Source organism: Aotus nancymaae, unplaced genomic scaffold (genome assembly GCF_030222135.1).
Source record: "Aotus nancymaae isolate 86718 unplaced genomic scaffold, 86718_ANA_hifiasm-v0.15.2.pri h1tg000003l, whole genome shotgun sequence".
NCBI classification, from domain to species: domain Eukaryota; kingdom Metazoa; phylum Chordata; class Mammalia; order Primates; family Aotidae; genus Aotus; species Aotus nancymaae.
The window spans coordinates 74,116,226-74,142,262 of NW_026988414.1; the positions used below are offsets into that span (position 1 = coordinate 74,116,226).

A 26,037-nucleotide genomic window follows, 5' to 3' on the forward strand; every position below is an offset into this window, starting at 1 on the left:
CAAAACTCTAGGTCTACAAAAATTAAAAACTAGCCAGGTGTGATGGCACGTGCCTATAATCCCAGCTACTGGGAAGGCTGAAGTGGGAGGATTGCTTGAGCCCAGATCGAGGCTGTAGTGATCTCCTGGTCTCAAGGGACAATGGGCTTTGTGTATATATATTAAAAAAAAAAAAAGGTGGGGCACAGTGACTCACGTCTGTAATCCCAGCACTTTGGGAGGCCGAGGCAGGTGGATCACCTGAGGTCAGGAGTGTGAGACTAGACTGGCCAAAATGGTGAAACCCCGTCTCTACTAAAAATACGAAAAAAATTAGCTGCCATGCCTGTAGTCTCAGCTACTCAGGAGGCTAAAGTAGGAGAATTGCTTGAACCCAGGAGGTGGAGGTTGCAGTGAGCCAAGATGGTGCCATGGCACTTCAGCCTGGGCGCCAAGAGCAAAACTCCATCTCAAAAGAGTCTTGAGTAAAACTTCGTAGTCTGCCTACTCTCCCTTCTAATTCTCTATCACTGCTATCATCTAAATTTCCAGGAACTCCTGGGCCACTTCGAACCGCTAGATGGCCAAGCTCCAGGGTGATTATTTCCTTAAGCAAGCAAACACCTCAGTCCTCTAATAGGGTACTTCCTGGGGCTGGAATATCCACAGGAAGTCCTGTGAGGAAGAGCTCTGCCAAAACACTCCTTCCAAGGAAGGGACTGGTAAAGTGACAAATTTGCCCAATCCTGTACAACATCCTGCATCCTCCACATGTGGCCCCGGCTGCAGATCTCATCGACAGGCAGGTCGCTGCTGACTCTATTCCTTTTCTCTGGGTTCCTGGGATGCATAAATATGACCCTATATAAGAAAACTAGAGGCCGGGCACGGTGTCTCATGCCGGTAATCCTAGCATTTTGGGAAGCCGAGGTGAGCGGTTTATGAGGTCAGGAGTTAGAGACCAGTCCGGCCAATATGGGGAAATCGTCTCAACTAAAAATACAAAAATTATCCGGGCACAGTGGCGGGCACCTGTAATCCTAGCTACTCGGGAGGCTGAGGCAGGAGAATTGCTTGAACCCAGGAGACTGAGGTTGCAGTGAGCTGAGATCTCGGCACTGCACCCAGCCTGGGTGACAGAGCAGGAGTTCGTCTTGATGAAAGAAGAAAACAAAAGCATACAGATAAAAAGTTGCACTTACAAAGCAGCTGAGTCATTTATTGGCATTAGGAAAGCATTCCTTTAAACAAGGGAGGAGATCCTGAACACACTAGTCTCACTGAGTTTATAAAAATTTGAGCCCACCAAACTCCCCATCATCTCTACAGATAGCTTAACCCCATGGCCAGGAGCAAGAATTCGAGTTAAATGAATGGAATCAGTCCAGTTACAAGACGATAAAGGGAAACAGAGCATGGGGATTTGCAGTTTTTGCTTTTACATTACAAAGTTTCCAACGCAAGAAGCCAACAATACCCCAGAGCAGCACCAAGTTACTTCCCACTGTTTCCCAAGGCACAAAAATCAGTAGTCCAGGTTCTAAGAACATTTCTTGGAAAACAAGGACGCACCTCCCGTGGCTGTGTGCACGGCCTGCCCTTGATGTATCAAGTTCTTAAGAACCTACAACCGTCTCACACCCTTGGGGAGAGCACCTTCCAGCATCAGGTCTGTTTTCCCATCTGTAAAAGCCGTGGAAAGTGGGAGAGCCGCTAGGCTTCCAGATCGAAGTCATCGCGCTCCTCGTTGTACTCCAGCACGTGCCGCTTGATCTTGGACGAGTCGACCCAAGTGACAAAGTCCTCCATGCTGCGCGTTACAAGGAAGGCGGGGTCGGTAACCACGTCAGGGCCCACGCGTATGTGGCCTTGCTCCACAAAGGCCACGGCAGCCTGAAGGTGCTGCGCCATGCGCAGCTTGAGGAGCACGGTGGGAAGGCGGCGGCGGCAGAAGGACGAGGCCGTGACGAAGTCGCAGAGCTCCAGCGAACCGCGGGTGGGCACCAGGCCGAGAGCATACAGCTTGTCTAGCAGCGCGGCGGAAGCGCGCACGCGGAACGGGTCGCGCTCGGGCAGGTCGCGCAGGCGCCGCGCCAGCTCACGCACGGCACGGCTCAGCTGGTTGTAGCGCGTGTAGTCCTCCCGCCGCTGCAGCCGATAACGCCGCAACACGCGCAGCTCGTGCAGGTTGTGATCGGTGACCTCCCAGTTCAGGAAGTCCACCTGTTTCAGCAGCTTCTGCTCGTGGAACTTAAGCTTCCGCACCATGATGGCGGAAGCCTCAGCGGCAGGACCCGACGCTGAGAGCGCGCTGTGACGCCTGCGCGATTTCTGCCGCAGCGCGCCAAGACCTGGAAGCCCTGGGACTCTGGGCCAATGAAAGAAAAGCTTAGGGTCACGCCCTCACTTCCCATTGGTCAGGGTGAGACCACGCCTCTGCACTGGCATCTCGCGTGTCTTCTTTTCTTCGCGTTTGGTGAAGGAGCGGGTAGATGCACCGGAGGAAGGTGGTGCGGGTGTGTCGCTAGGAGGCTCCGCATGGTTTTTAGTAGCCAAGACTGTATCCGTTTGTGCAGGCATCATCTCCTCCTAGACTGATGCCCTTTGGGGACTGTTACGGTCTTCCCCGCTACAGCTGAAGAGGCCGTTTTTGGGGAAGAGCGGTGACTGTGCTAACTGGGCTCCTGCGGTGCCGTGGGAGTGTTTGCCGGAGCGGGCCGTCCTGGGGCTGACCTGGTAATTCCCGCCGGCCGCGAGCGTCAGGTTCTTTTTTTTTGAGACGGAGTTTCTTTCTTGTTGCCCAGGCTGGAGTGCCGTGGCGTGATCTCGGCTTACTGCAACCTCCGCCTCCCAGGTTCAAGCAGTTATCCTCCCTCAGCCTCCTGAGTAGCTGGGATTACAAGCATGGGCTGCCACGCTGGCTAATTTTGTATTTTTAGTAGAGACGGGGTTTCTCCATATTGGTCAAGCTGGTCTCGAACTCCTGATCTCAGCTGATCCGCTCACCTGGCAGGCGGAGCGATTTTTCACTGTCAAGTTGGACCAGGTGGCACCGAACCCATGAAATACCGATTGCCTGGATGCTTCCTAGGAGCACAGAATCGGGATCTATAAGGGAGCCGCCTGGAAATCTGTATTATTAACGAAAGTGTCAGATGATTCATAAAAAACAGAGCAAGTTTGAGAAACTTGGACTATAAGTACAAGTCCAAATCCTTTAGTCTGTGCTCAAGTGAATTATCTTGACATGCATCGCTGGCCACCAAGCATTGAATTAGCAAATTTAATGCTGTTTGGACTAGTTGCATCCGTAAATTAATCTGAGTGTAGCGCTGCAGACCTAACCCCTTTTTGCCCAGGCATTTGACTCCACCTAGCTTCTCTCTGATCATTTTTGTTTTGTGTGCTTTTCATTGTCTTTTACAATACAATATTTGGGGGCCAGACGCAGTGGCTCACGCCTGTAATCCCAGCACTTTGGAAGGCTGAGGTGGGAGGATCATTTGAGGCCAGGAGTTCAAGACCAGCCTAGGAAAAAAAAAAAAAGTGAGATCCGGCCTCTGTAAAAAAATCTTGAAGAATTAGCCAGGCATGGTAGTGCGTGCCTGTAGTCCTGACTACCTGGGAGGCTGAGGGAGGAGAATCACTTGAATCCAGGACTTGTTGGCTGCAGTGAGCTATGATCGTGCCACTGCACCCCAGCTTGCACAACAGAGCCAGACCCTGTCTCTAAAAAAAAAAAAAAGAGAAAAGGTTTGATGTCTGGAAAACAATATACATAGCATGTAAATTATAAAGTATAATAAATACTCATGAACTTAGCCAGTTTAAGAAAACATCACCAGCCGGGCGTGGTGGCTCACGCCTGTAATCCAAGCACTTTGGAGGCCAAGGCGGGCAGATCACCTGAGGTCAGGAGTTCAAAACCAGCCTGACTAACATGGTGAAACCCCGTCTTAAAAAAAAAAAAGAAAAGAAAACATCATCAGGCTGGGCATAGTGGCTGATTCCTGTAATCCCAACATTTTGGGAGGCCAAGGTGGGAGGATCTCTGGAGCTCAGGAGTTCAAGACCAGCCTGGGCAACATAGTGACACTCAGTCCCTATGGGGAAAAAAACAAATTAGCCAGGCATGGTGGCAGCACCTATAGTTCCAGTTACTGGTTGGGGTTTGGAGGTAAGACTGGAGAGGATCCCCTGAGGCCAGGAGTTCAAGGCTGCAGTGAGCCATGATCACACCACTGCTCTCCAGCTTGGGCAACAGAACAAGATCCTGTCTCTAAAACAAACAGAAAACTATTACAGTTCGTTTGCTTTTTTTAATCTAATGGATTTTTTTTTTTTTTTTGAGATGGAGTCTTGCTCTGTTGCACGGGCTGGAGTGCAGTGGCGCAATCTCGGCTCACTGCAACTTCTGCCTCCTGGGTTCAAGCTGTTCTCCTGCCTCAGCCTCCTGAGTAGCTGGGACTACAGGCGTGCACTACTATACCTGGCTAATTTTTGTATTTTTAGTAGAGATCGGTTTCACCATGTTTGTCAGGCTGGTCTTGAACTCCTGACCTCAGGCGATCCGTCCGCCTCGGCCTCCTACAGTCCTGGGCCTCTCTAGTAGCTGGGATCACAGTTGCCCGATACCACGCCCCACTAATTTTTGTATTTTTAGTAGAGATGGGGTTTCGCCATGTTGGTCAGGCTGGTCTCAAATTCCTGACCTCAGGTTATCCACCTGCCTTGGCCTCCCAAAGTGCTGGGATTACAGTCATGAGCCACCATGCCTGGCCACTAATTTTTTAAAAAATTTTTTATAGAGATGGGGGTCTCACTATGTTGTCATGGCTGGTCTTGAACTCCTGGGCTGAAGCAATCCTCCTACCTCAGGCTCCCAAAGTGTTGGGATTACAAGCATAAGCCACCATACCCAGCTCAGAAATTTAATTTGAGACATGTTAGGTTGGAGGCATCCATTAGACTTCTGAGGGGAGATGTCAAGGAGAAATATGTATGAGTTAGGGGGTGTTTTGTGTGTGTGTGTGTGTGTGTGTGTTTGTGTTTGAGATGGAGTTTCGTTCTTGTTGCTCAGGCTGGAGTGCAGTGGTGTGATCTCAGCTTACTGCAACCTCCATCTCCTGGGTTCAAGCAATTCTCCTCCCTCAGCCTCCTGAGTAGCTGGGACTACAGGCATTCACCACCACACTGGCTAACTTTGTATTTTTAGTAGAGATGGGATTTCTTCATATTGGTCAGGCTGGTCTCGAACTCTCAATCTCAGGTAATCTGCTTGCCTGAGCCTCCCAAAGTGCTGGGATTACAGGCATAAGCCACCATGCCTGGCCCAGGAGTTTTTTTTTGAAAGGACTGGAGATTTTAAAAATTGGGCATTACTAGCATGAGTGATATTTGAAGTCATTTGGCTGGATGAGACCATCATAGGAGTGACTATGGATACAAAAGACACCACCACTCTGCTGTGCTCACTCTAAAGTTAGGAATTATTGGAGGCTGGGTGCGGTGGCTCATGCAGGTAATTCGAGCACTTAAGGAGGCTAAGGTGGGAGGATCATGAGGTCAAGAGATGGAGACCATCCTGGCCAACATGGTGAAATCTCGTCTCTACTAAAAATACAAAAAGTAGCCGGGCGTGGTGGTGTGTGCCTGTAGTCCCAGCTACTTGGGAGGCTGAGGCAGGAAAATTGCTTGTATCTGGGAGGCAGAGGATGCAGTGAGCCAACATTGTGCTACTACACTCCAGCCTGGCAACACAGCTAGACTCCCATCTCAATTAAAAGAAAAGAAAAAAATAATTATTGAAGAGAAGAGGACAGAGGATGAACCAGTGTGGTAGAAGGGACACCAGGAGAGTATGTTCTCGCCAGTGCAAATGAAGAAAGTGTATCCAGGAGGAAGGAGTGATCAACCAGGTCAAATGCTGCCGAGAGACTAAATAAGAGAAGGACTGAGAATAACCATAGGGTCCAGCAACACCGAGGCTACTGATGACCTTGACAAGAATAGTTCAGTGGAGTGTGGGAGTAAAAGGCTGCCTAGAGGGATTTAAACAGAGAACAGGAAAAGGAAATTGGAGGCACCTAGTATAGCTAGCTATTTCAAGGAATTTTGCTGCAAAAGTGAGCAGAGAAATGGGGCAATAGCTGGTGGGGAAAGTGGAGTCAAAAAATATTTTTTAAACATGTGGGTTGACACTTCCCTCAACAACCGCAACTTACTGGTTGTGATTCCAGTCTATTCTACCTCCAAAAGCTCTTCCATTTTCTTCTCTGCAGCCCCATTACCCCTGCCCGGTGTCAGGCCCTCATCGTCTTTTGTCTGCATTCCTACAGTAATAGCCCAGTGTATCCTGCAGGCTGCCACCAGCAGGGTCAGTCTGAAAACCACTGGGCACAGTTCTCCCTTGCTGTCTCCTTTCCTAAAGGATGAAAATTGAATGCCTGGGTGAAGGATGGATGCTGTTTCCTGTGTATGAATCAGGGTCCCAGCAGGAAAGAGAGAATACACCCCAATGAGAATAATGTGAGAGGCTGGGTGTGGTGGCTCATGCTTGTAATCCCAGGACTTTGAGAGGCTGAGGCAGGAGGATCGCTTGAGCCCAGGAGTTTGAGATCAGCGTGGGCAACACGGCAAAACCCCGTCTCTACAAAAAATACAAAAGTTGGCTTGGTGTGGTGGTGTGCACTTGTAGTTCCAGCTACTTGGGAGACTGAGGTGGGAGGATCGCCTGAGCCCAGGGAGGTTGAAGCTACAGTGAGCTATGATTATACCACTGTACTCCAGCCTGGGCAACAGAGTGAGACCCTGTCTCAAGAATAAAAGGAAAAGAAAAAAAGAATAATGTGAGACTTGACATAAAGGGACTGTTTCCATAGGAATGGGCAGGGCACAGGGACATCACAAGGGTTAGTGCAGTTTCCTGAGACTGGTAACATGGGGCTCTGTTACCCCTGGGCCTGAAGAGGGTCCCTGGAGGGGAGGAAATGGGAAAATACAGGTTCTGGAAACCTCTGTGAGGCTGAAGAGTGAGTTCTTCCCAAGAACCTGGAAAAAAGGGTGTACCTGAGAGTTACAGAAAACCCAACCAGAACACATGTGGGAGTAAATCCAAGATGGCTGGTCTGTAAATGTGTGACTGAGTGTTTGGGAAGCAACTAAAGGTCGTCAGGGGTGGCGGCTGAGGATGCCTTGGGGAGGCGGGGCTGGAGGGGGACCCTACTGGGTGAATAGAAATCCCGATCGTATTGAGTAGGCTAATAAAGTGTTTACAGGAGTGTCTAGCACTCAGCAAGCACTAAGGAAGTAGACGCGTTTTTTTAAATCTTTATTTTGGGGGGACAAGGTCTCGCTCTGTCCTCCAGGCTGGAGTATAAGGGCATATACAATGGCACTATCTTGGCTCACTAGCCTCTGACTCCTGGCCACCTTACCTGGCCGATGCTATTTTTTTTGTTTTTCTTTTTTTGGAGATGGAATCTTGCTCTGTCGCCCAGGCTGGAGTACAGTGGTGCAATCTAGGCTCACTGCAACCTCTGCCTCCCAGGTTCAAGTGATTCTCCTGTCTCAGCCTCCTGAGTAGCTGGGATTACAGGTATATGCCACCACGCCTGGCTAATTTTTGTATTTTTAGTAGAGACGGGGTTTCACCATGTTAGTCAGGCTGGTCTCCAACTCCTGACCTTATGATCTGCCTGCCTCAGCCTCCCAAAGTGCTGGGATTACAGGCATGAGCCACCACGGCAGGCCAGGAAACACAGTTTTAAAATACTTTACTGAGAAACTTGTTACACCTTTTCCCCTCTTGGGGGTTCCAGGCTCACTGAGCTAACTTTCTGTTAACTGGGCTTCCCAAGGAGCAGCCCAAATTGCCTTGACCTATTGATGCAGAAATTCAGTTCTGCTTGACAGTTTTATTTCTCTGTGCAAATTAATACCTAGGCTTCTGGGGTTCGTACATAGGCCTTTATTCTGGTCAAATGCCAGACCTGCAAAAGGAGTTGAACACTCACTGAACCAGTGAAACTGGGTTTTGGAGCCAGAGGTCTGGGAACCATGTCCCTCGAAATAGCCAAAGGTATCCATCTTTAGCAGAACTAGCTTGTACCAGTTAATCTGCAACAAGTGAGCAGAGAGAGAATGAAGGGAAGATCTAGCTAGACAGGGCAGACGAGACTCCAGGGATAGCCAGGAAAGGAGGTCCTCCTGAAGCCTTTGTCTCACCTTAGGCACCTCCTCCTTCAGGAAGCCTTCCTTGATCCTTGCTTCACCCAGGCTGGGGTAGGTACCCTCACGTGCACTTTTCATGGCACTAGTCACACTGGGCAGGGAGCAACTACTTGTCACAACACATCTGAGCTTTTGGAAGGTAAGCATAATGTCTTACTTCTTTGTAGCTCAGGGGCCTGGTGCAGGGTAGGTAGGTACTCAACGTTTCTTGAGTGCCTAACTTGACTGAATGAATGAATGAGACAGAATGGATTAATTAAAGACAAGAGAGGGTGGACTGTAAGCCCTCCAGGGTGGGAACCCCGACTGCCTGTGATGTACTCCCCAGTGCCCAGCACAGTGCCTAGCACAGTCAGTGCCGGAAGTGCTCCAGATACACTGACCCAGGATCAGATTCCACTTGCCTCTTCCCAAAGACTCTACCTGACCACCTCTCTCCTTGGTGCTGCTGGCTAGGACAGAACATGCAGTCCCTGCTGCCCACTCAGCAACCCGGAACCGAGTCGCACCTAGACTTGTTCCCTGTCGCTGCAGATGTAGGGTAGTGTGTTCCTCATTCCCCCACCCCACCCCGCCCAGGTAGTCGCCCAGGGTAGGGTCTCCCGGTCTGGGTAGGGTGCTGCACCCGCAGCTGTCGGTCTCTTAGGTCAGATGCCTGGAACGCGCAGGCCGTTTCTGCCCCTCCGGAAAACAGTCTCCGAGCTGCGCCACGATCCCGTCTCGGCGGAGCAGGAGTGGGGAATGGGAAGGTGGGAAGGCGAGTCCGCGACTCTGCTCCCCCACCCCAGCTGGCGCGGCTTTCCATGCACCCCCCGATCTCCCGATCCTGGCTCTGGCGCGGTGCTCCTTGCAGCCCCACGCTTTGCAAACTTTCTGAGTTTTACTCCATTTGCGTCACGGAAAAGGCAGGAGGATGACGGAGTCCAGGAAGCGAGGCAGCAGCGGCTGGCAAGCTCCCCCGCCGGGCGCTCCAACCACGGGGGCGTGAGGTGTCTCCGGCGAGGGCGGACAGGCGGAGGGAGAGCCGGGAGGTGGCGGTCCCAGGGAGCAGCCCCGGAGGCTCTCGGGCACTCTGGTTCCCGGGTCGTCTCCTCCGTCTCGCCTCCCGGACTGAGCGCCAGCGAGCCAGGGCGCCGGCCAGATGGGAAGCCGCACGGAGGAGTAGGCGGGGCTCGGCTGCAGCTCCCCGGGCCCGCGGGAGGGCGGAGCCGGCCGTCCCTGCCCCGCTGGGACGCACGGAAGCGCGGCGGAGTTTGCCCGAGTCTCCAGCCTGCTTTCCCTTCCCTCCTCCCTCTCCCCACCCCTCACCTCCCCTTCGGCGATCCCCTCCTTCCTCAGGACGCCACCTCCCGGAATCGCCTTTTTGTTTTGGAGCTGCAGTCTCGCTGGTGGCGCGGAGGGTCTGCGAGCGCGGGGGAAGGCCGGCTGGGGGCGCAGCCCGCCGCCCACTGACCGGGCCCCGCGGGGCCGAGCGGAGGACGGACGGACAGCCGCGCCATCTGCTCGCAAGGGCTCACTCTCCAAACTCCTGTTGAGTGTTTGCGTGCACGCGAGGGTGGGGGGCGGGACCGCTTTCTGCTGGGGTTACCTTTGGACGGGGTTCCTGGGATTCAGAGCAGAGTCAGCGTCAGGCTCAGAAACTGCTGAGGAATTGGGCAAACAAAAGAGACCACTCAGCGAGTGGCCAGAAGTCGCCCGAGCGCCTCTTCGCGCCCCCTCCCTCCTCCGGGGTTGGAGCTGGCCACTTTTGGGGCGGGGAGAGGGCCCCCGAGTCGGCGGGGGCTCCGGCTGCGCAGCCGGGGTCGAAGAGTTGGCGGCCTGTTGTGTAAGCCTCAGTCCTTGTTTTCCCGGCCTGGCTCGTTGTGAAGCCGGACACATCACCCTTGGACTCGATTCAGGAGGCTGCTGCTTTTCTCCTTGCCCCTCTTGGATTTTCCGGATTTTTGAAAACCCAGTGGCCCAGGAGCAAGAGGAGGAGGAAGGAGGAAGGGGCAGATCTGCAGAGGAATGTGAGAGCCTCCCAAAGCCAGAGCGGCCAAAAGGATCTGGGAGCCAGAGGGACGGCCGAGCCCTGCCTGGGTTTCTGGAATGGTGATTTCCGAGTGAGTCTCTTCTATTTTAGAGCTTTGTTCCAGTGGAAAGTGTAGAATTCTTCCCCTCGCAGAGCAGGTTTCTTCAGGTCACTTGATTTTTCTTCTGGGAGTGGGAGGAAGGAGAGACTCCCTTCTAACTCCCCGGGGGCTGATAAGGGAGGAGGAGACTGTGGACATGAGCCCTCCCTGCTCACAGACCTATGACCGGAGACCTGATAGGGCAGTTTCTGGGCCATGGACATTGCTTTGAAGAGCAGGAGGCTGGACAGCATCTGTGGGTGCTGAGACCCCACCTTAGGGCCTGAGAGGCAAGCTGAGCTGCGTGAGTGGCATCAGCCACGAGTTCGTTCTTAAACGCCCTTGTGAGCATCCCGGGTCTGGGCAGGACCCCCTCTTTCCCATTTTTCTTCACCACCCAGCCCAGCCATGGCACTGAAAGGCCGAGCCCTCTATGACTTTCGCAGTGAGAACAAGGAGGAAATCAGCATCCAGCAGGATGAGGACCTGGTCATCTTTAGTGAGACCTCTCTGGATGGCTGGCTGCAGGGCCAGAACAGCCGTGGTGAGACAGGGCTCTTTCCTGCGTCTTATGTGGAGATCGTCCGATCCGGCATCAGTACGAATCATGCTGACTACTCCAGCAGCCCTGCAGGCTCTCCGGGAACCCAGGTGAGCTTGTACAATAGCCCCACTGTGGCCAGCCCGGTCAGGAGTGGTGGAGGCAGTGGCTTCCTCTCAAACCAGGGTAGCTTCGAGGAGGATGATGATGATGACTGGGATGACTGGGACGACGGCTGTACGGTGGTGGAGGAGCCACGGGCTGGTGGGCTGGGCACCAACGGGCACCCTCCCCTCAACCTCTCCTACCCTGGTGCCTACCCCAGCCAGCACATGGCCTTCCGGCCCAAGCCACCATTGGAGCGGCAGGACAGCCTGGCATCTGCCAAGCGAGGCAGTGTGGTGGGCCGTAACCTCAATCGTTTCTCATGCTTTGTGCGTTCTGGAGTGGAGGCCTTCATCCTGGGTGATGTGCCCATGATGGCCAAGATCGCTGAGACATACTCCATTGAAATGGGCCCTCGTGGCCCCCAGTGGAAGGCCAACCCCCACCCATTTGCCTGCTCTGTGGAGGACCCCACCAAACAGACCAAGTTCAAGGGCATCAAAAGCTACATCTCCTACAAGCTCACACCCACCCATGCTGCCTCACCAGTCTACCGGCGCTACAAACACTTTGACTGGCTCTATAACCGCCTGCTACACAAGTTCACTGTCATCTCGGTGCCTCACCTGCCTGAGAAGCAGGCCACAGGCCGCTTCGAGGAGGACTTCATTGAAAAGCGGAAGCGGCGACTCATCCTCTGGATGGACCACATGACCAGCCACCCTGTGCTCTCCCAGTACGAAGGCTTCCAGCATTTCCTCAGCTGCCTGGATGACAAGCAGTGGAAGATGGGGAAACGCCGGGCGGAGAAGGATGAGATGGTGGGTGCTAGCTTCCTGCTCACCTTCCAGATCCCCACGGAGCACCAGGACCTTCAGGACGTGGAAGATCGCGTGGACGCCTTCAAGGCCTTCAGTAAGAAGATGGACGACAGCGTCCTGCAGCTCAGCACTGTGGCGTCAGAGCTGGTGCGCAAACATGTTGGGGGCTTCCGCAAGGAATTCCAGAAGCTGGGCAGTGCCTTCCAGGCCATCAGTTATTCCTTCCAGATGGACCCCCCCTTTTGCTCTGAGGCCCTCAACAGCGCCATTTCTCACACGGGCCGTACCTATGAAGCCATCGGCGAGATGTTTGCTGAGCAGCCCAAGAATGACCTCTTCCAGATGCTGGACACGCTGTCTCTCTACCAGGGCCTGCTCTCCAACTTCCCTGACATCATCCACCTACAGAAAGGTAAGGCCCAGTGCAGGGAGGAAACCCATCCTGAGTCTGGCTCTCTGCTGGGCCTTGGGGAGATGGGGATGGCCTGGATAGAATGGAGCAACTCGTCTTGATTTCTCTGTCTCAGTCATTCATTTAACAAATGTGTTGTGCTGGGCACGGTGGCTCACACTTGTAATCTCAGAACTTTGGGAGGCTGAAGTAGGAGCATTGCTTGGGCGCAGGAGGATGAGGCTACAGTGCCAGCCTGGGTGACAGAGTGAGATTCTGTCTCTAAAACAACAAACAAATGTGTTGAATTTCAACTCTGCGTCTGTGTCAAGTGTGCTTCTAGGTGCAGGGATATTGTTGTGGACAGGCCTGTTCTCCGTCCTCATGGAGCTTGATATTTACCTTGTAAGTTCATTCATTTTCTCTGTTTGGATCTCATTTACCCATCATGCATGGCGTCATGCTGGGTTCTGAGAACACACAGATGACCGGGCCCCAGACTTTGCCCTTGAGGAGCTGGTAGGCCCTTGGGAGACGCAGACCCAGACCCAGATAACAAGAGCTCAGAGTGGGGGCCTGTCTTCCTCTCCTTGCAAATTCACCTCCCCCACTTTGCAGCATTGCACCCTTGCAGCTCACCACTGTGTATTCTCTCTGTGAGCTTCCTATCTGGGTGCAGGAAGATCCCTGCCCCCATTTTGCAGATGAAGGAGCTAGTGTCCACGGAAGGGTGGTTGTACAGCTTGTGGCTCAGCTGGGACTGTCTCTTCCTCCTGCCACCTCCCCAGGGACACGTCCATGTTGGCCGCTTCCCAAGCCTAGCCATGTTTTCAGTTCTCATGACCCCCTCTGTGGAGGAGGGACAGGATGGGCCTCTGCCTGTTACTGGTGGGGCTGTCAAGGAACTGCCAGGGAAATGACTCATCCTGGGTCACACAGGGGCACCCTGGCTGGGCCAGGGGAGCGGAATCAGGGGTCCAGGGCACTGCCCACGTGGTTTAACCAACTCCTGCTTCCCAAGCCTGGCTTCTCTTCTTGCCTAAGGAGAGAGTCAGGGTTTGCCCCAGCAGGTGCCTGAGTACTGGGGACAGCTGGGAGCGCAGATGTCAGGAGAGAGGTGTGGTCCTCCCTGGGGCTGCTTGGTAACTTGGGGAAGAACGTCTGTAGGGCGTGGAGCTGGCTCTCTGGCCCTTAGGCCCTGAGGTCAGGCCTGGCTTGGTGGGGAGTTTGACTCTGGGTGAGGCCAGGAGGCAGATCTCTGGACTGAGCTTGGGGAAAGCAAACGTCACCCACCACCACCACGGAGGGCCTGGGGTAAGCTGGCCTTGCTTTCCTTTACCAGCTCCCAGCCTCCTTTCTCCCCTCGCTGTATCCTCCTGCTCTTTCCTGCTTTCTGCCTTTTTTTTTCTCATCTCTACCTTTCTTCCTCCTCCTCTGAACTCCAGGAGACACAAACCTGAGTGCTAGTCTTTGCTCTGCCACTAGGTTGCTGTGTGTCCCGGGGAGTGCCTTTGCCTCTCTGGGCCTTAGTTTCTTGATCTGTAAAACAAGGGAAAGGGGTCCCAGTGAGCTGTCAGGCCTTCAGAGGAGTAGATGGGAAGGGACTCCTGGAGAGGGTCTGGCTCAGAAGCAGAATGACACCTTAGCTCTGGCTCTGAGCTCGGGGGCAGCAGTCGGGCAGAGGAGGTGGCCAGGCCTGCTGGGGACCCACTGGGGCAGGTGTCTCCCTGAGCAGAAGTGGGAAAGCTGGTTCAACTAGCTCCTTAGATGGCTTGTTCCTGTGCAGGCAGCAGTGGGGGGGGGTGCAGGCAGCACAGTGATTAAACAGATGCTCCCATGCAGTGGCTGGGGACCCATCCCCCAGAGCAGAGCTGAGGGCGTTAGGGCAGCCCCACACCCAGGAAGGACACCAGGGCCTCCCAGGCTCAGGTGGAAACCAGGCCGGCCTTTCTGACCCTGGGCAGAGAGACAGAGCTGAGAGAGGCCATTTCTGAGTTTCTACTTGAGGTGTTTCTAAGAGTCAGGGACCACTGTCCTCTGTGCTGATGTATTTGACCTGAAGCAGAGGCCAGCCCACCTCCTTTCCTCCCTGGTAGGACCTCTTCTAATGGGCCAAGCCCTCTCTGGCTTACTCTAGGTTCTGGGCTCTGCACTGTGCCTCCCAGGCCTGTGGTGTGGGGCAAGTTAAGGAGTGGGTATTTCCAGATGAGGATTCTTATCAAATAAATAAATTAATTAAAAAAAAAAAAAAGGAATGGGTACTGAGACAGAACTGGACAGACTTTGGGACCACAGCCCGACAGGGTGTGATAGGGAGGGGGTCCTATGCTGGCCCTATGGATGGAGCCCTTCTCAAAGGAAGGAGCAGGACAGTTGGGTCCTGGGCTCCCAGGATTCTGTCCAGCCTGTTTGGACATCTGAATGGGTGGTGAGTGTGTGGGAGGAAGGAGAGTGCAGGCCTAGGTGGGAGTCAGGAGTTCAGGATTTGGACAAACTTTGCATCTGACATGACTTTGGAAGAGATTTCTCCCCTCCGTCTCTAGGTGAGTAAAATGCAGCCTGAGGGTCTTCATTTCCTTTGGAGAGCTCTATGTCCTGTGAAACTTACATTAAACAAAAATGTATGCTTTTCAAAATAAAAATAAAATGGGACACAAACCCTGGCTGGAGCTGAGAGGAAGCCCAGAGGAAGTCTGGTCTGTCCACGGGCCTAGTCCCTGAAGCCCAATCCAGGGGTCCCCTAAGAGAAGGGTAACCATATAATTAACGGTCTAAACTGGGGCAGTTTGGGGCATAAAAGGGGGCTCTAGCAATAGTCCCAGGACAAAAAGGGGAAAGTGACTCTCCAGGGCAAGCCAGGACCTATGCTCCCCGCAACTTGAGAGCCAGCAAGAGCAGGGCTGGTCCTAAGGCTGATGACAAGTCGGGAGGGTGATGTGGTCACCTCCGTTTTACAGACAAGGTGCAGTGCTGCAGATGAGCCTCAGAGCAGGAGCTGGAACCCAGTGCGTCTGGCTCTGCAGCCCAGGCTGTTTCACTGGTGGGGGTGGGGGTCCCCAGGGATGGATAGCTGAGCCAGAAGGTGAAGGAGGAGGGAGGAAGGCTTGGGTGCTGCTTCACTGGTTCCATGAGCTAGAGATAGGCCCAGGACCACAGAGCATCCATGGGGGGCCACAGGGACAGTGTGGCCAAGGCAAAGTGGCCATTGTAGGGGCAGGTTCTTGCCTGGGGGACAGGTGGGTTCAGCCTCTGGGTATCTGAGCCATCATCTAGCCCTGTCTCTACTGCCCCTCCTAGGCTTCCGTAAACAAAGAGATTAATACTGGTGTGAGCTACCACCGGCCGGTACTTGCTGTGAGCTCGTTAATAGAAAAGCAGTTTGCGCTGGGCGCTGCGGCTCACGCCTGTAATCCCAGCACTTTGGGAGGATGAGGCGGGTGGATCACGAGGTCAGGAGTTCAAGACCAGCCTGGCCAACACAGTGAAACCCTATCTCTACTAAAAATACGAAAAGTTTGCTGAGTGTGGTGGCCCGTGCCTGTAATCCCAGCTACTTGGGAGGCCGAGGCAGGAAAATTGCTGGAACCTGGGAGGCAGAGGTTGCAGTGAGCCAAGATCAAGCCACTGCATCCCAGCCTGGCAGCAGAGCAAGACTCCATCTCAAAAAAAGAAAAAGGCAGTTTGCCAACTGTACCATGTAGCATCTGGAGCTCCTGTTCTATCTCAGATGCGCTCCTTTGTACTGCGTACATATTAGTTCAGTTAAGCCTCAACTATACTGTAGAGCGGGTACAATTATTATTATCCCATTTTACAGATGTGGAAACTCTAAAGCACTATACCATGTGAGATGTTGTCAACAGCATCACACCTAGTGCAACCTGTCCCACTGGACAGTGGGGAGACCTGGAACGCAGGCAAGGGCAGTGGCTTCCTGGAGAGGACACAGCTAGGCCTGGGACTCAGACCTCCTGCTCCCTCCCGCCCCCAACCTGGGGTAGATGTTAGCTATCTCCGAGAGGTGGGGGCAAGATGGATTGAGGCGGGAGCTTAGGGAACGTCTCCAGGACTCTGCAGCTGGTGGCCTCCAACCTCCTTCCCCCATTTTGGGACCCAGCCTGTAGGAGAAGGGCTGAGGCAGGAGGCCCCCCCGCCCCGGGTCCTCAGCTATCAGGTTGAGTCCTAAGCGGAATGTAGGGGGGATGCTGGGTAGGCTTGAGCCCCAACTCCCAGCCTGTCAGGTGGGGTGCATTAGCATTAGCTGGTCCTAGCCCCAGAGCTGAGTCACAGGGTGGAGGGGTAACGGAGAGCAGGGTGGGGCCTCTGTTCCCCCCGACCTCTGCGGCCTTTGCTCCCCACTCCTGGCCCCCTGCCTGTCTGTGGACACCTAGCCATTGCAATAGGTTCATTCTTACTCTTTGAGCTCATCAGCAAAAGAGGCCTTTCCTTCCTCCAAGGCCCTGGGCAGGAAAAGTTCTATAGATGCGCTTCACGGTGCCAACTCTCTCGGGCAGGTGGAATCCGGGCTAGTTCCGTATCTGCCTTTCAGCTAGGTTCCTTCTGCGGAAGTTTAACTCCAGTTTCTTCACCCTGCTGTTTTCTGCCTTTCTTCTTACAATCCTTCCTACTCCTTGGGACCTTCTTGAATCCCTGTTTGATGTCTGGGGGCCCCACATATATGCCTGAAGGACCTGGCATGGCCTGCCTGCAACAGAAGAGGTGTCCAGCCCCCAGCTATGGAGGCAGGAAGGAGGCTGGGCATCCCTGGCAAGTTCCTGCCTCCTTGGGGCCTTGGCTTCCGGTGTACAGTAGTAGGGTGGAGGTGGAATCAAGGGTCGAACTCCTGACCTTTTGGGCCTCTTCAGCTCTGAAGTCTCCTGCTGGGTCCTATCCTGGGGCTTGGGGTGATCCCCCTGCTGCTGCCCAGGGCTGGTCTGTTGAGATGGCGCAGGAGGTGGCCCAGGTAAGGTGGCAGAAGGACTGAGTGGGCTGGGAGCTGGAGACTGCACATTTCTTGTTTGTTTTTTTGAGACAAAGTTTCGCTCTTGTTGCCCAGGCTGGAATGCAATGGTGCGATCTTGGCTCATTGCAACCTTTGCCTCCTGGGTTCAAGCGATTCTCCTGCCTCAGCCTCCCGAGTAGCTTGGGTTACAGGCATGCGCCACCACACCCGGCTAACTTTGTATTTTTAGCAGAGATGGGGTTTCTCCATGTTGGTGAGGCGGGTCTTGAACTCCCAACCGCAGGTGATTCTCCCGCCTCGGCCTCCCAAAGTGCTGGGATTAGAGGTGTGAGTCATCATACCCAGCAGAACTGCATATTTCTTTTGGGTGCTGTGTGAGCAGCCCTGGGGACTAGACTCTGAACTAAGTCTGTTTGCCTGTTTGCCTGAAATGCTACTGTTAGCCAACTAGCCACACACTTGCCAACTAATATGGATGTTGCCCCTTCTAAAGGCATCCAGAGTTATTCCCAGCATGTAGAGCCCTGACCCTGATATACAGTAAGTGCTCAATGAATGCATTTAGAATGCACTGGACGGCTTGAGCCAGGGAGTGCAGAGAATATCATCTAGATGGCCCTCAAGAGCCCTCCTTCAAGAGCCCGCCTCTTAAAGGAGAAGTGGGAAGGCATGGATACTGAGCATGCTACCTGTGTGCAGTGGGTGTGTTTGAAGTGCTCAGGGGTGTCCTGTCCTCTCTGCCAACCTTCCCACCTCCTTAATCTTTGCATGGTGGATTCCCTGTATCCCTCAGTGCCTGAGTGCCAGGCACAGACGAACTTCCTTCTCTTCCCAGCAACTGTTCCAACTGGCTTAAACGCGGAATTAGTCAAGTGCCTTTTAATTCAGAACTGAAATTCATTCACCAACTGCTTGTTCATTCATTCAGATCGGTCTAAATTGGGCCCTCTGCACAGGTTCATCTCCACCCCCCATCTGTCACCTGGTTATTACACAGCCTTCTCTAGTTCCCTGGGGGCTGGGTGAGGAGGGAACAGAGCCTGCAAGTCTGGGAGACACACCAGGTGGCCTTTGAAGAGTTGTAGAATCAGCAGTGTGATGGGGGTGGGGGTGGGGAGCCGGGGACAGGTGACACGGGGGAGGCATTCTGCCTGGGGAACTGGGAGAGGCTCTGGTGTAGAAGTGGCACCTGATCGGGCGTGTATTATGAATAGGAAGCCAGGGGGCAGAGGTAGGAAGGTAGGAAAGAGGCAGGTAGGTTTGATGAACATGGGGTCAGTGTGGAACGCATGCAGGGGTCAACTCCCAGAGGTGAGGGCCCCCCAGGGCAGGCAGATTGGTGTGGACCCTGCTCTGTAGGAAGTGGAGAGCCAGGAAAGGCGCCCAGCTTGGGAGACTTCTTTAGATGCTGCAGAGAACCTGTCACAGGCTGGACGGAGGGCAGGGAGACGTGGGGCGAATGTGGTAGCAGTCCAGTGAGGGACAGGGTTGAATCAGTTCACAGGCCTGTATCAGGATCTGCCGTGGACCAGGCCTTGTTCTGGGTACCAGGGACACGGAGAGGATGGAGACAGTCTCTCCTCACTGAATTCATAGTCCATCAAGCAGGGTTGCGATTGGTCATGTGTGGGCCGCTGGTGACGCTGCAAATTTGGAAGGAAGATGATGTGCTCTATTTAGGAGGTGCTGAGGGTGAAGGCCTGGGGAATATCCTGGCAGAGACACCCAGGTGGTTAGAACGTGGGTCTGGAGCTCGGGAGTGAGGTCGGAGTTGAGCTGATGAGGGTGCTGTCTGCCCTTAAGGGTACACGGAGCACATGGAGATCAGAGCCCTAACCCGCTGTCCTCTGCTCTGCCTGTGCCAGGCGCCTTCGCCAAGGTGAAGGAGAGCCAACGCATGAGTGACGAGGGCCGCATGGCGCAGGACGAGGCAGATGGCATTCGCAGGCGCTGCCGCGTGGTGGGTTTCGCCTTGCAGGCCGAGATGAACCACTTCCACCAGCGCCGCGAGCTCGACTTCAAGCACATGATGCAGAGCTACCTGCGCCAGCAGATCCTCTTCTACCAGCGGGTGGGCCAGCAGCTGGAGAAGACCCTGCGCATGTATGACAACCTCTGACCGCGTGTGCCTGAGCCCCTCCTTCCCCTGGGCCTGGTCACTGCAGTGTACCCCACTTTCCCTACCTCCCTGTACCAGCAGTGGCTGGGGGAGGGGTCAGCGGTGGGGAGATAAGCAGCCTGTCCTGCCTCCTGGGAGAAGGAGCTTTCAAGGAGTCTTGGGTACCCCTGGGAAATTCCCCACTCCTTAGAAGTGGGGCACAGCAGGGGTGAGAATGGAGCCAGGAGCCCTCGAGGCCAAGGCCTGAGCTGCCGGTCAGTCAGTTAAGGTCAGGCCAGGGTCTCAGCGTCCCCTAGAGCCTCTTCTGCTTGCTCACCTGGCCATTGCTGCCTTATCCATTCAGCAGACATCGAGCCTGCTGCACCCCTGGGTCAGACACGGGACACCCAGGGCTGGGACACGCCTGCTCTTCAGGAGTCCTCAGTGAAGATGGGGGTCAGACACAGAGTCAATGCAGAAACAGACAGTCGATGCACTATGACTGATGGTTCGGTGAGGGGTTTCTGGAAGCTCCTAGAAGGGACCACAGCATTCCACTGGTCAGGGAAGACTCCATAGAGTAGGCAACATTTGGGCAGTGTTTTGAAGAATGACAAGGACCTGCCAGATAGTACGTGGGGAGCAGGAACAGCACAGGCAGAGTTACGGAGGCATGATCTCCCTCTTCCCTGCCTTGTGTTCCCAAGCAAGTTAGGTGCCCCTTCCACGGGGATTCTGGCCTGTGTGGTAGCCGGAAGGGATCTTCCGTGGTCCCATGTTGCTGGCTGTCCTTGCGTCACCCTGTCCCCTGCAGGAAGGGGACACAAATCATCTCCCTCCTGTAGGCCTCTGACTCCCCTCCACTTTTGCGCCCCCCCAACTTCCTTCGGGTGGGTGACCATCGCAGCATCCTTCCCCGCTCGGGACCAAGGTGCTGAGGTGAGCCCTGGGCCCTAGATCCCTGGTGACACCTTCCCGGAGAAGACTCTCGAAAGGACTGTCTATTTGAGTTCACCAGCAATAACTCTCCACACTCTAAGCAGGCCCAAACCCGGGATCCCAGGGTCCTCGGCCTCCGTGGCACTGTCTTCCCCAGATCCTCCCTGTTGCAAAAGGGGAAACCTAAGAGGATAAAGACAGGGGCCTGCCTGCCCTCCCGTGCGAGGATGGGGCCAATGTGCCCTGGAATGCAGGCCCCTGCCCGGCTTCAGGTTGTGCTGTCTCTGATCTATGTTTACATCCCCGAGGGGTTACTGCCTCCTCCCTGCCCAAGCCAGGGTGTGGTCCAGCAGCTTGTTAGGGGGTGCTGACCTGTGCTATCACCGCCCTCCCTGCCCTTGCGGGGGTCATGGTCTCCTTCTGGATACTGCTGCTTGAATCTTTTTTCTTGATAAACCTTTTACAATTAAGATAACACAAGCATGGCTTTTTCTGTTTGGGTCCCAGAAAGGCAGAGGTGGGAGGATAGAGCCTTAATTGCTCCTTGGAGCCATTGGACCAGATTCTGAGGTCATGGTGGGCACTAATTTACTATGGAACCTCAGAAGTTGGGGGGAGGGCTGTGCGGGTGGGAGGTGCCAGCAGGCGGGGGAGCTAGAGGCGGCTGTGGATGCCGGGTGGATGCCTCCCTCCCTAGAACACACTCTTGTCTCTAAAATGGGTGGAGTGCTGCCCGGGGGACTGGCTGTCCTGCCTTGTGATCTGAGGCTGAGGGTTGTATGAAGAAGGGACAGGACGCTGTGCCCCAGGACGGTCTAATAGATGGTGGCTCCTCTTCCCAGGGAGCCATGTCCTGGCCTTGCCCTTGAAAAGCCCTAGTCTGGGGAGGGAAGTGGGTGACTCTGAAGCTGCGTCTCTTCCCCAAGCTGTCCTGGGTACCCAGCCCTGCAGAGGCTCCCACACTGGAAACTGAAGGGGACCCTGGCTGTGCCCTTGGGGGTGCCCTGGTCAGGATGAGCGGATCTTGCGCTTGGATCTGTTCATCTGCAGAGGGGAGAAGGGGGCTGGCTGAGACATGGCTCTCCTTTGGAGGCAATGGGGACTTGGTGGAGGGAGGGCTTCCAGGGAAGGTTGGCCAGGCCAGGGACCCGGGAGCTTGTGCAGGAAGATGGGGAAGGGCCAGCAGGTGCAGTGGGGGAAGGGGTTGGACGCCCTCCCTGTTCAGGGCATAGCGTCCTCAGAGGAACTTCTGGAATGGGTCCCCCTGGCCCTTGGTCAACATTAGGTCAGATTTGGGACTTTCTGAGGAATTTTTTCCTCTCTCCACCCTGCCCCATTTTCCAACCCACCGAGGAACTTCCCGCCCTTAACCTCTTCTCCGCTCTGCCTTCCCTGTAGACTTCTGCAGAGGGGGCTCTGAGCAGTGGGGGCTGGGATCCTCCTAACCCACAGTGCCTGGAAAGTCCCTCCGCTCATGCTTCCTGCTCTGGGAACAGTGCTGCCCTCTGTGTGCCTTCCTTGAGAGGGGGCCACCTCCCAGGCCTCCCATCTTCAGGGTGAGGCCGTCAGTCTGACACTTTTCTCGGGAGGGATTTGGATCTGGGAGAAGCATCAGGAAGTGGAGTCCTGGGATAGCAGCAGGCCTGCTCCCTGTATCCTGAGGTCTCGGGGCTGGGGCAGGTGTGTGTGTGGTGGGGAGGGCGGCTGTCCCAGCCCCCCTCTCTCTTTTCTTTCTGCCTCTGTTGGGGTGGGTATTGGGAGAACTTGGGGCTGTTCTGGGCTAGCTAAGCCCCTTTCAGCAGGGAATTGGAGGACCAGTGTTGGGGGCATCCTGGTGATGGCAGATGCCCACCTCGTCACATGCCAGGCAGATGGTCCCGACTCAGCTGGACCCAGCTGCCTCATTTTCTCCCTCACTTTGCTCTGAGGGGGTGGAAAACAAGGCTTCTCTTTCTGCCCTGGGAAGCTACCAGTGCCCAGGGTAGGGGATCTCCTGGTCACCAGTCTTGGCCCAGCACAGGAAAAGGAGTCTGCTTTGTGGCCACATGTGGGGGCTGGGAACTGAGGCGGACCTCGGATCCTGCATCTTGTCACCCGCTGGACACAGGAGGGCTATGATCCGCTGGGCCGTCGCTGCATCACTGGCTGGAGCAGAGCCAGGCCTGGGAGAGGCAGGTGGCACCATCGGCCCCTGCTCTGCACCACCCCTCCATCCATGACAAAGCCATATGTCTTCCACGCGTCTACACACTCAGACTCACGGACGTAATCACTCAGCCTCACAACCCCAAGCAGACACAAGCACACGCAGTCACACACCTGCCCACAGGCACATAGGTCACATAAGCATGTCACACAGTCCACTGCCACATGCATGCTGTTGCACTTTCACAGCCACGTCCACACATGCCTTGCCATCCATTCAAAGCACCAGTCTCAGGTACTGTGTCACACACAGGCACACCACAGTCCCATGCACATGGTCATAGCCTCACACAATGACACACATTCAGGCACACACCGCCACAACGCCATGCTTGCCAAAGCAAAGGTGTCACAAGCATCGCTGTGCCTGGACTGCACCTATGCCACCTCCCAGGGTCCCCCGCTCGTCAGATTCAGGAGAGCTTTGTGTGCCAAGCAACCCCTGGAGCGGGTGGCTCCAAGGGAGAGTAGAGCCAGTCAGAAGCGAACATGCACACAGCCCGAGAGTTGGGATGGCTGGATGCCACCGAGTTCAGCTCCTCATTGCACAGATGGGCACCTGAGACCCAGGGAGCAGTGGTGGCTGGCCATATCACCCAGCAGGGCAGGGGATACTCTGGGGCCAGGGGCTGGTTCTGGGCAGACTCTGTGGCCTGGCCCTGCCCTCCCCTGGGCCAATCCTTCGGGAGGCCAGGCTGCCTCTGAAGGCCCCTGGCTGAACCCATCCAGCAGAGCTCCAGGCAGCTCCCATCTCAAGCTAGAGCCGAGCTGCAGCGGCCACAGGAGCCGGAGCCAGGATGCGGTGGGCAGGGCCTGGGCCGGGGCGGGAGGAACATTCCTGCACCGTCTCCTCCCCAAGCATGTGAGGACCCGGCCCGCCCGCCCGCTGACTCAGGCCTCCAGGAGCCAAGCCTGCTCAGCTCCCCCACCCATCCCAACCTGCTTCCTCACTAGTTCAGCTCCGGTTCTTCCCATTGGCTGGGGCAGAAGGCCACGGTAAGCCCTGGCAAGAAGACCACGGGGAAAAATGAAACTTCACCACCCCCAGACGTGGCTCAGAAGGGCTGATTGTGAAACCCAGCTCTGGAGTTCAACATAGTTTAACACAAACTGTTTCTTTCGTTTGGTTTTGTTTTGTTAGTCAAACCCCAGTGCGTGCAGTCTGTTTAAGAAGCAGCGCTCACAGAGCTGTGGCCTGGGTCTGCTCAGCAGCATTTATTCCCTTTCACAAGGAAGAGACAGAGACTTTGCTGGAGGGAAGATGGGACCTGCCTAGGATGACACGGGGTATCTCTGGCAGGGCCGGGCTCGAACCCGGCTCCCTGCCATCACTCCTTAGAGTCACGTTGATGAACTCACTTAGGGCCAAAGGAAGAAGGGGAGGCAGATTTCCCCTCTCAAGGAGGGAAGGAACAGGAGGCTGGTGAACCCAACGGCTGAAATGTGAACGGTGAGAGGGTAAGCTGAGTCCCCCCAGCCCTGAGGGATGAAGGGTCTGAAGACTGCATGGCGTGGTGACAGCTGCAGTGACTCAGGAGCTCCGTTTACGAAGGAGCATGAGTGAGGAACGTAACTTCATTTTTTTATATCTGACCTGAATTTCTCTTTTCCTCCCCCATTCCCCACATGGTAGATGTGTAATCTCAAGTCAATTTGGGGCCCTCTCCTTTCCCCAGGGACACATAGAGCTTTTGGGGATGGCACGTTTGAAGACCTTGGGGAGCCCCTAGCATTCTGCATTTGAAAGGCTGAATCCCTAGGCCGGGCGCGGTGGCTCAAGCCTGTAATCCCAGCACTTTGGGAGGCCGAGGCGGGTGGATCACGAGGTCAGGAGATCGAGACCATCCTGGTCAACATGGTGAAACCCCGTCTCTACTAATACAAAAAATTAGCTGGGCACGGTGGCGCGTGCCTGTAATCCCAGCTACTCAGGAGGCTGAGGCAGGAGAATTGCCTGAACCCAGGAGGCGGAGGTTGCGGTGAGCCGAGATCGCGCCATTGCACTCCAGCCTGGGTATCAAGAGCGAAACTCCGTCTCAAAAAAAAAAAAAAAAAAAAAAAAAAAAAAGAAAGGCTGAATCCCACACGCTATCATAGATAAATCGCTGTTCACGTGCATTCCACATAAAGGGTTCAGTTTATGACTCAACAGTGTCTTGTCTTGTAGATACTCGATTAAACTGTATTAATACTGATTTTGCCCCTTTCCATTGGTGCTCTGCTCCCTCCCCTCCTCCCCGCCCTGCCCCCTCATCGGCACACATTATTATGGGTTGCTTCTTGCAGAACTCCTGGACTCAGACACTGGCATTGGGCCTGTGGTGCCCGCCATGGTCCTGGCAGCATTGGGCCCTCTGTCTTGCCCTGCTTCCTGCCTTCCCCCTGCTTGCTTCCTTGATGCCCACCCTGAAGCTCTGTGGGTCCGGCTCCTTCTCTGCTCTTGGGCACTCAGGGCTCCCTCCATTGCCCTGTACTAAGGGGCTGGGAGAGGTCCTTTCTGTGGCCTGTGGTCCCCTCTGGGGCCCGTGGTCCTCATTCCACAGCTCCCACTTTGCAGTCAAGCACAGGGAGCTCTGGGTGCTGCTTAGACACCCCATGCCACCCTGTTTCTTCGGGGATCTGGCTGCCTTCTTCGTGTTCTACCTGGGAGCGGGTATGAGTCCCACTGCTTCAGAATCTCCCCACCTCTGGGGATTCTACCGTCTCCAGGTGCCAGGCAGCACCGTGATGGGCACTGGATGTGCGTTATTTTACAACCACCCCATGTGCAAGAGATTATTAGCGTCATTTTACAGACCAGGAAATGGGTTCCAGCAAGGGAGGTGCTGGAGCAGCCAAGGCTGGTGTGAAACAGTACCCAGGCCTGGGCCACCTGTGCTGAGAGGCAGATGGCCAGTGCCAGGGCTGGGCATTGGAGACTGGCTGAAGCCTGGAGGCACCTGGTGCCTCTTCTGGGCTGACCCGCACCCTGTTTCTGCCTTTGACAGGAGTGCTCTGGGGTTGAGCAGGGGAGTATGCGGCTCCTCCGTATAGCCCTGCTGACCCCAGATAGCAGCAGCCCCCACCCTGACCCCGCCCCTTTCCCTCCACCACCCAGAGGCAGTACTGCAGATTGGCTGAGCCAAGGGCAGATCCTGCCCAGTGCAGCCTTTTCCTTTTTTTTTTTTTTTTTTTGAGAAGGAGTTTCGCTCTGTTGCCAGGCTGGAGTGCAGTGACGCAATCTCGCCTCACTGCAACCTCCTACTCCCTGGTTCAAGCGATTCTCCTGCCAGCCTCCTGAGTAGCTTGGATTACAGGTGCGCGCCAGCATGCTCAGCTAATTTTTGTATTTTAGTAGAGACGGGGTTTCACCATGTTGGCCAGGCTAGTCTCAATCTCCTGACCTCGTAATCTACCCGCCTCAGCCTCCCAAAGTGCTGGGATTACAGGTGCGAGCCACTGCGCCCAGCCTAGGGATGTTTCTTAACTGCTTCATGCTTCTCTTTCTCCACTGAGAGGGAGTTCCAGATGGCTGTTAGGAGGGTGACATGAGCAGAACGCATCATCTGGGCAGTGCCTGCACAGCCAGCGCCAGTGAGGAGCAGCTGGGGTCATCAGCCTCTGAGCAGAGCTGGAGCTGCATGGGGAGAGGCAGTGCTAAGGATACTGGTAC

At 54.9% G+C, this 26,037-nt stretch overlaps 2 protein-coding genes across 2 annotated transcripts; one reads left to right on the forward strand and one right to left on the reverse strand.

Annotated features, from left to right (window-relative positions):
• Positions 1–1,171: 1,171 nt before the first annotated feature.
• IMP3 (IMP U3 small nucleolar ribonucleoprotein 3) lies at positions 1,172–2,305 on the reverse strand. Its single transcript, XM_012457658.3, has one exon. The coding sequence runs from the start codon at positions 2,245–2,247 to the stop codon at positions 1,693–1,695; it is 555 nt and encodes a 184-aa protein (XP_012313081.1). The 5' UTR covers positions 2,248–2,305; the 3' UTR covers positions 1,172–1,692.
• A 7,451-nt stretch (positions 2,306–9,756) lies between these two features.
• On the forward strand, positions 9,757–20,650 carry SNX33 (sorting nexin 33). Its single transcript, XM_012457648.3, has 2 exons — positions 9,757–12,201; positions 19,009–20,650. The coding sequence occupies exons 1-2, from the start codon at positions 10,731–10,733 to the stop codon at positions 19,260–19,262; spliced, it is 1,725 nt and encodes a 574-aa protein (XP_012313071.1). The 5' UTR covers positions 9,757–10,730; the 3' UTR covers positions 19,263–20,650.
• Positions 20,651–26,037: the final 5,387 nt, after the last annotated feature.

Excerpts from the sequence above, each read along its gene's own strand:
- IMP3 (XM_012457658.3), bottom strand. The coding sequence starts at position 2,247 with ATGGTGCGGAAGCTTAAGTTCCACGAGCAGAAGCTGCTGAAACAGGTG.
- SNX33 (XM_012457648.3), top strand. The coding sequence starts at position 10,731 with ATGGCACTGAAAGGCCGAGCCCTCTATGACTTTCGCAGTGAGAACAAG. Across the intron at positions 12,202-19,008 it reads CATCATCCACCTACAGAAAG|GCGCCTTCGCCAAGGTGAAG; the intron begins GTAAGGCCCAGT and ends TGCCTGTGCCAG.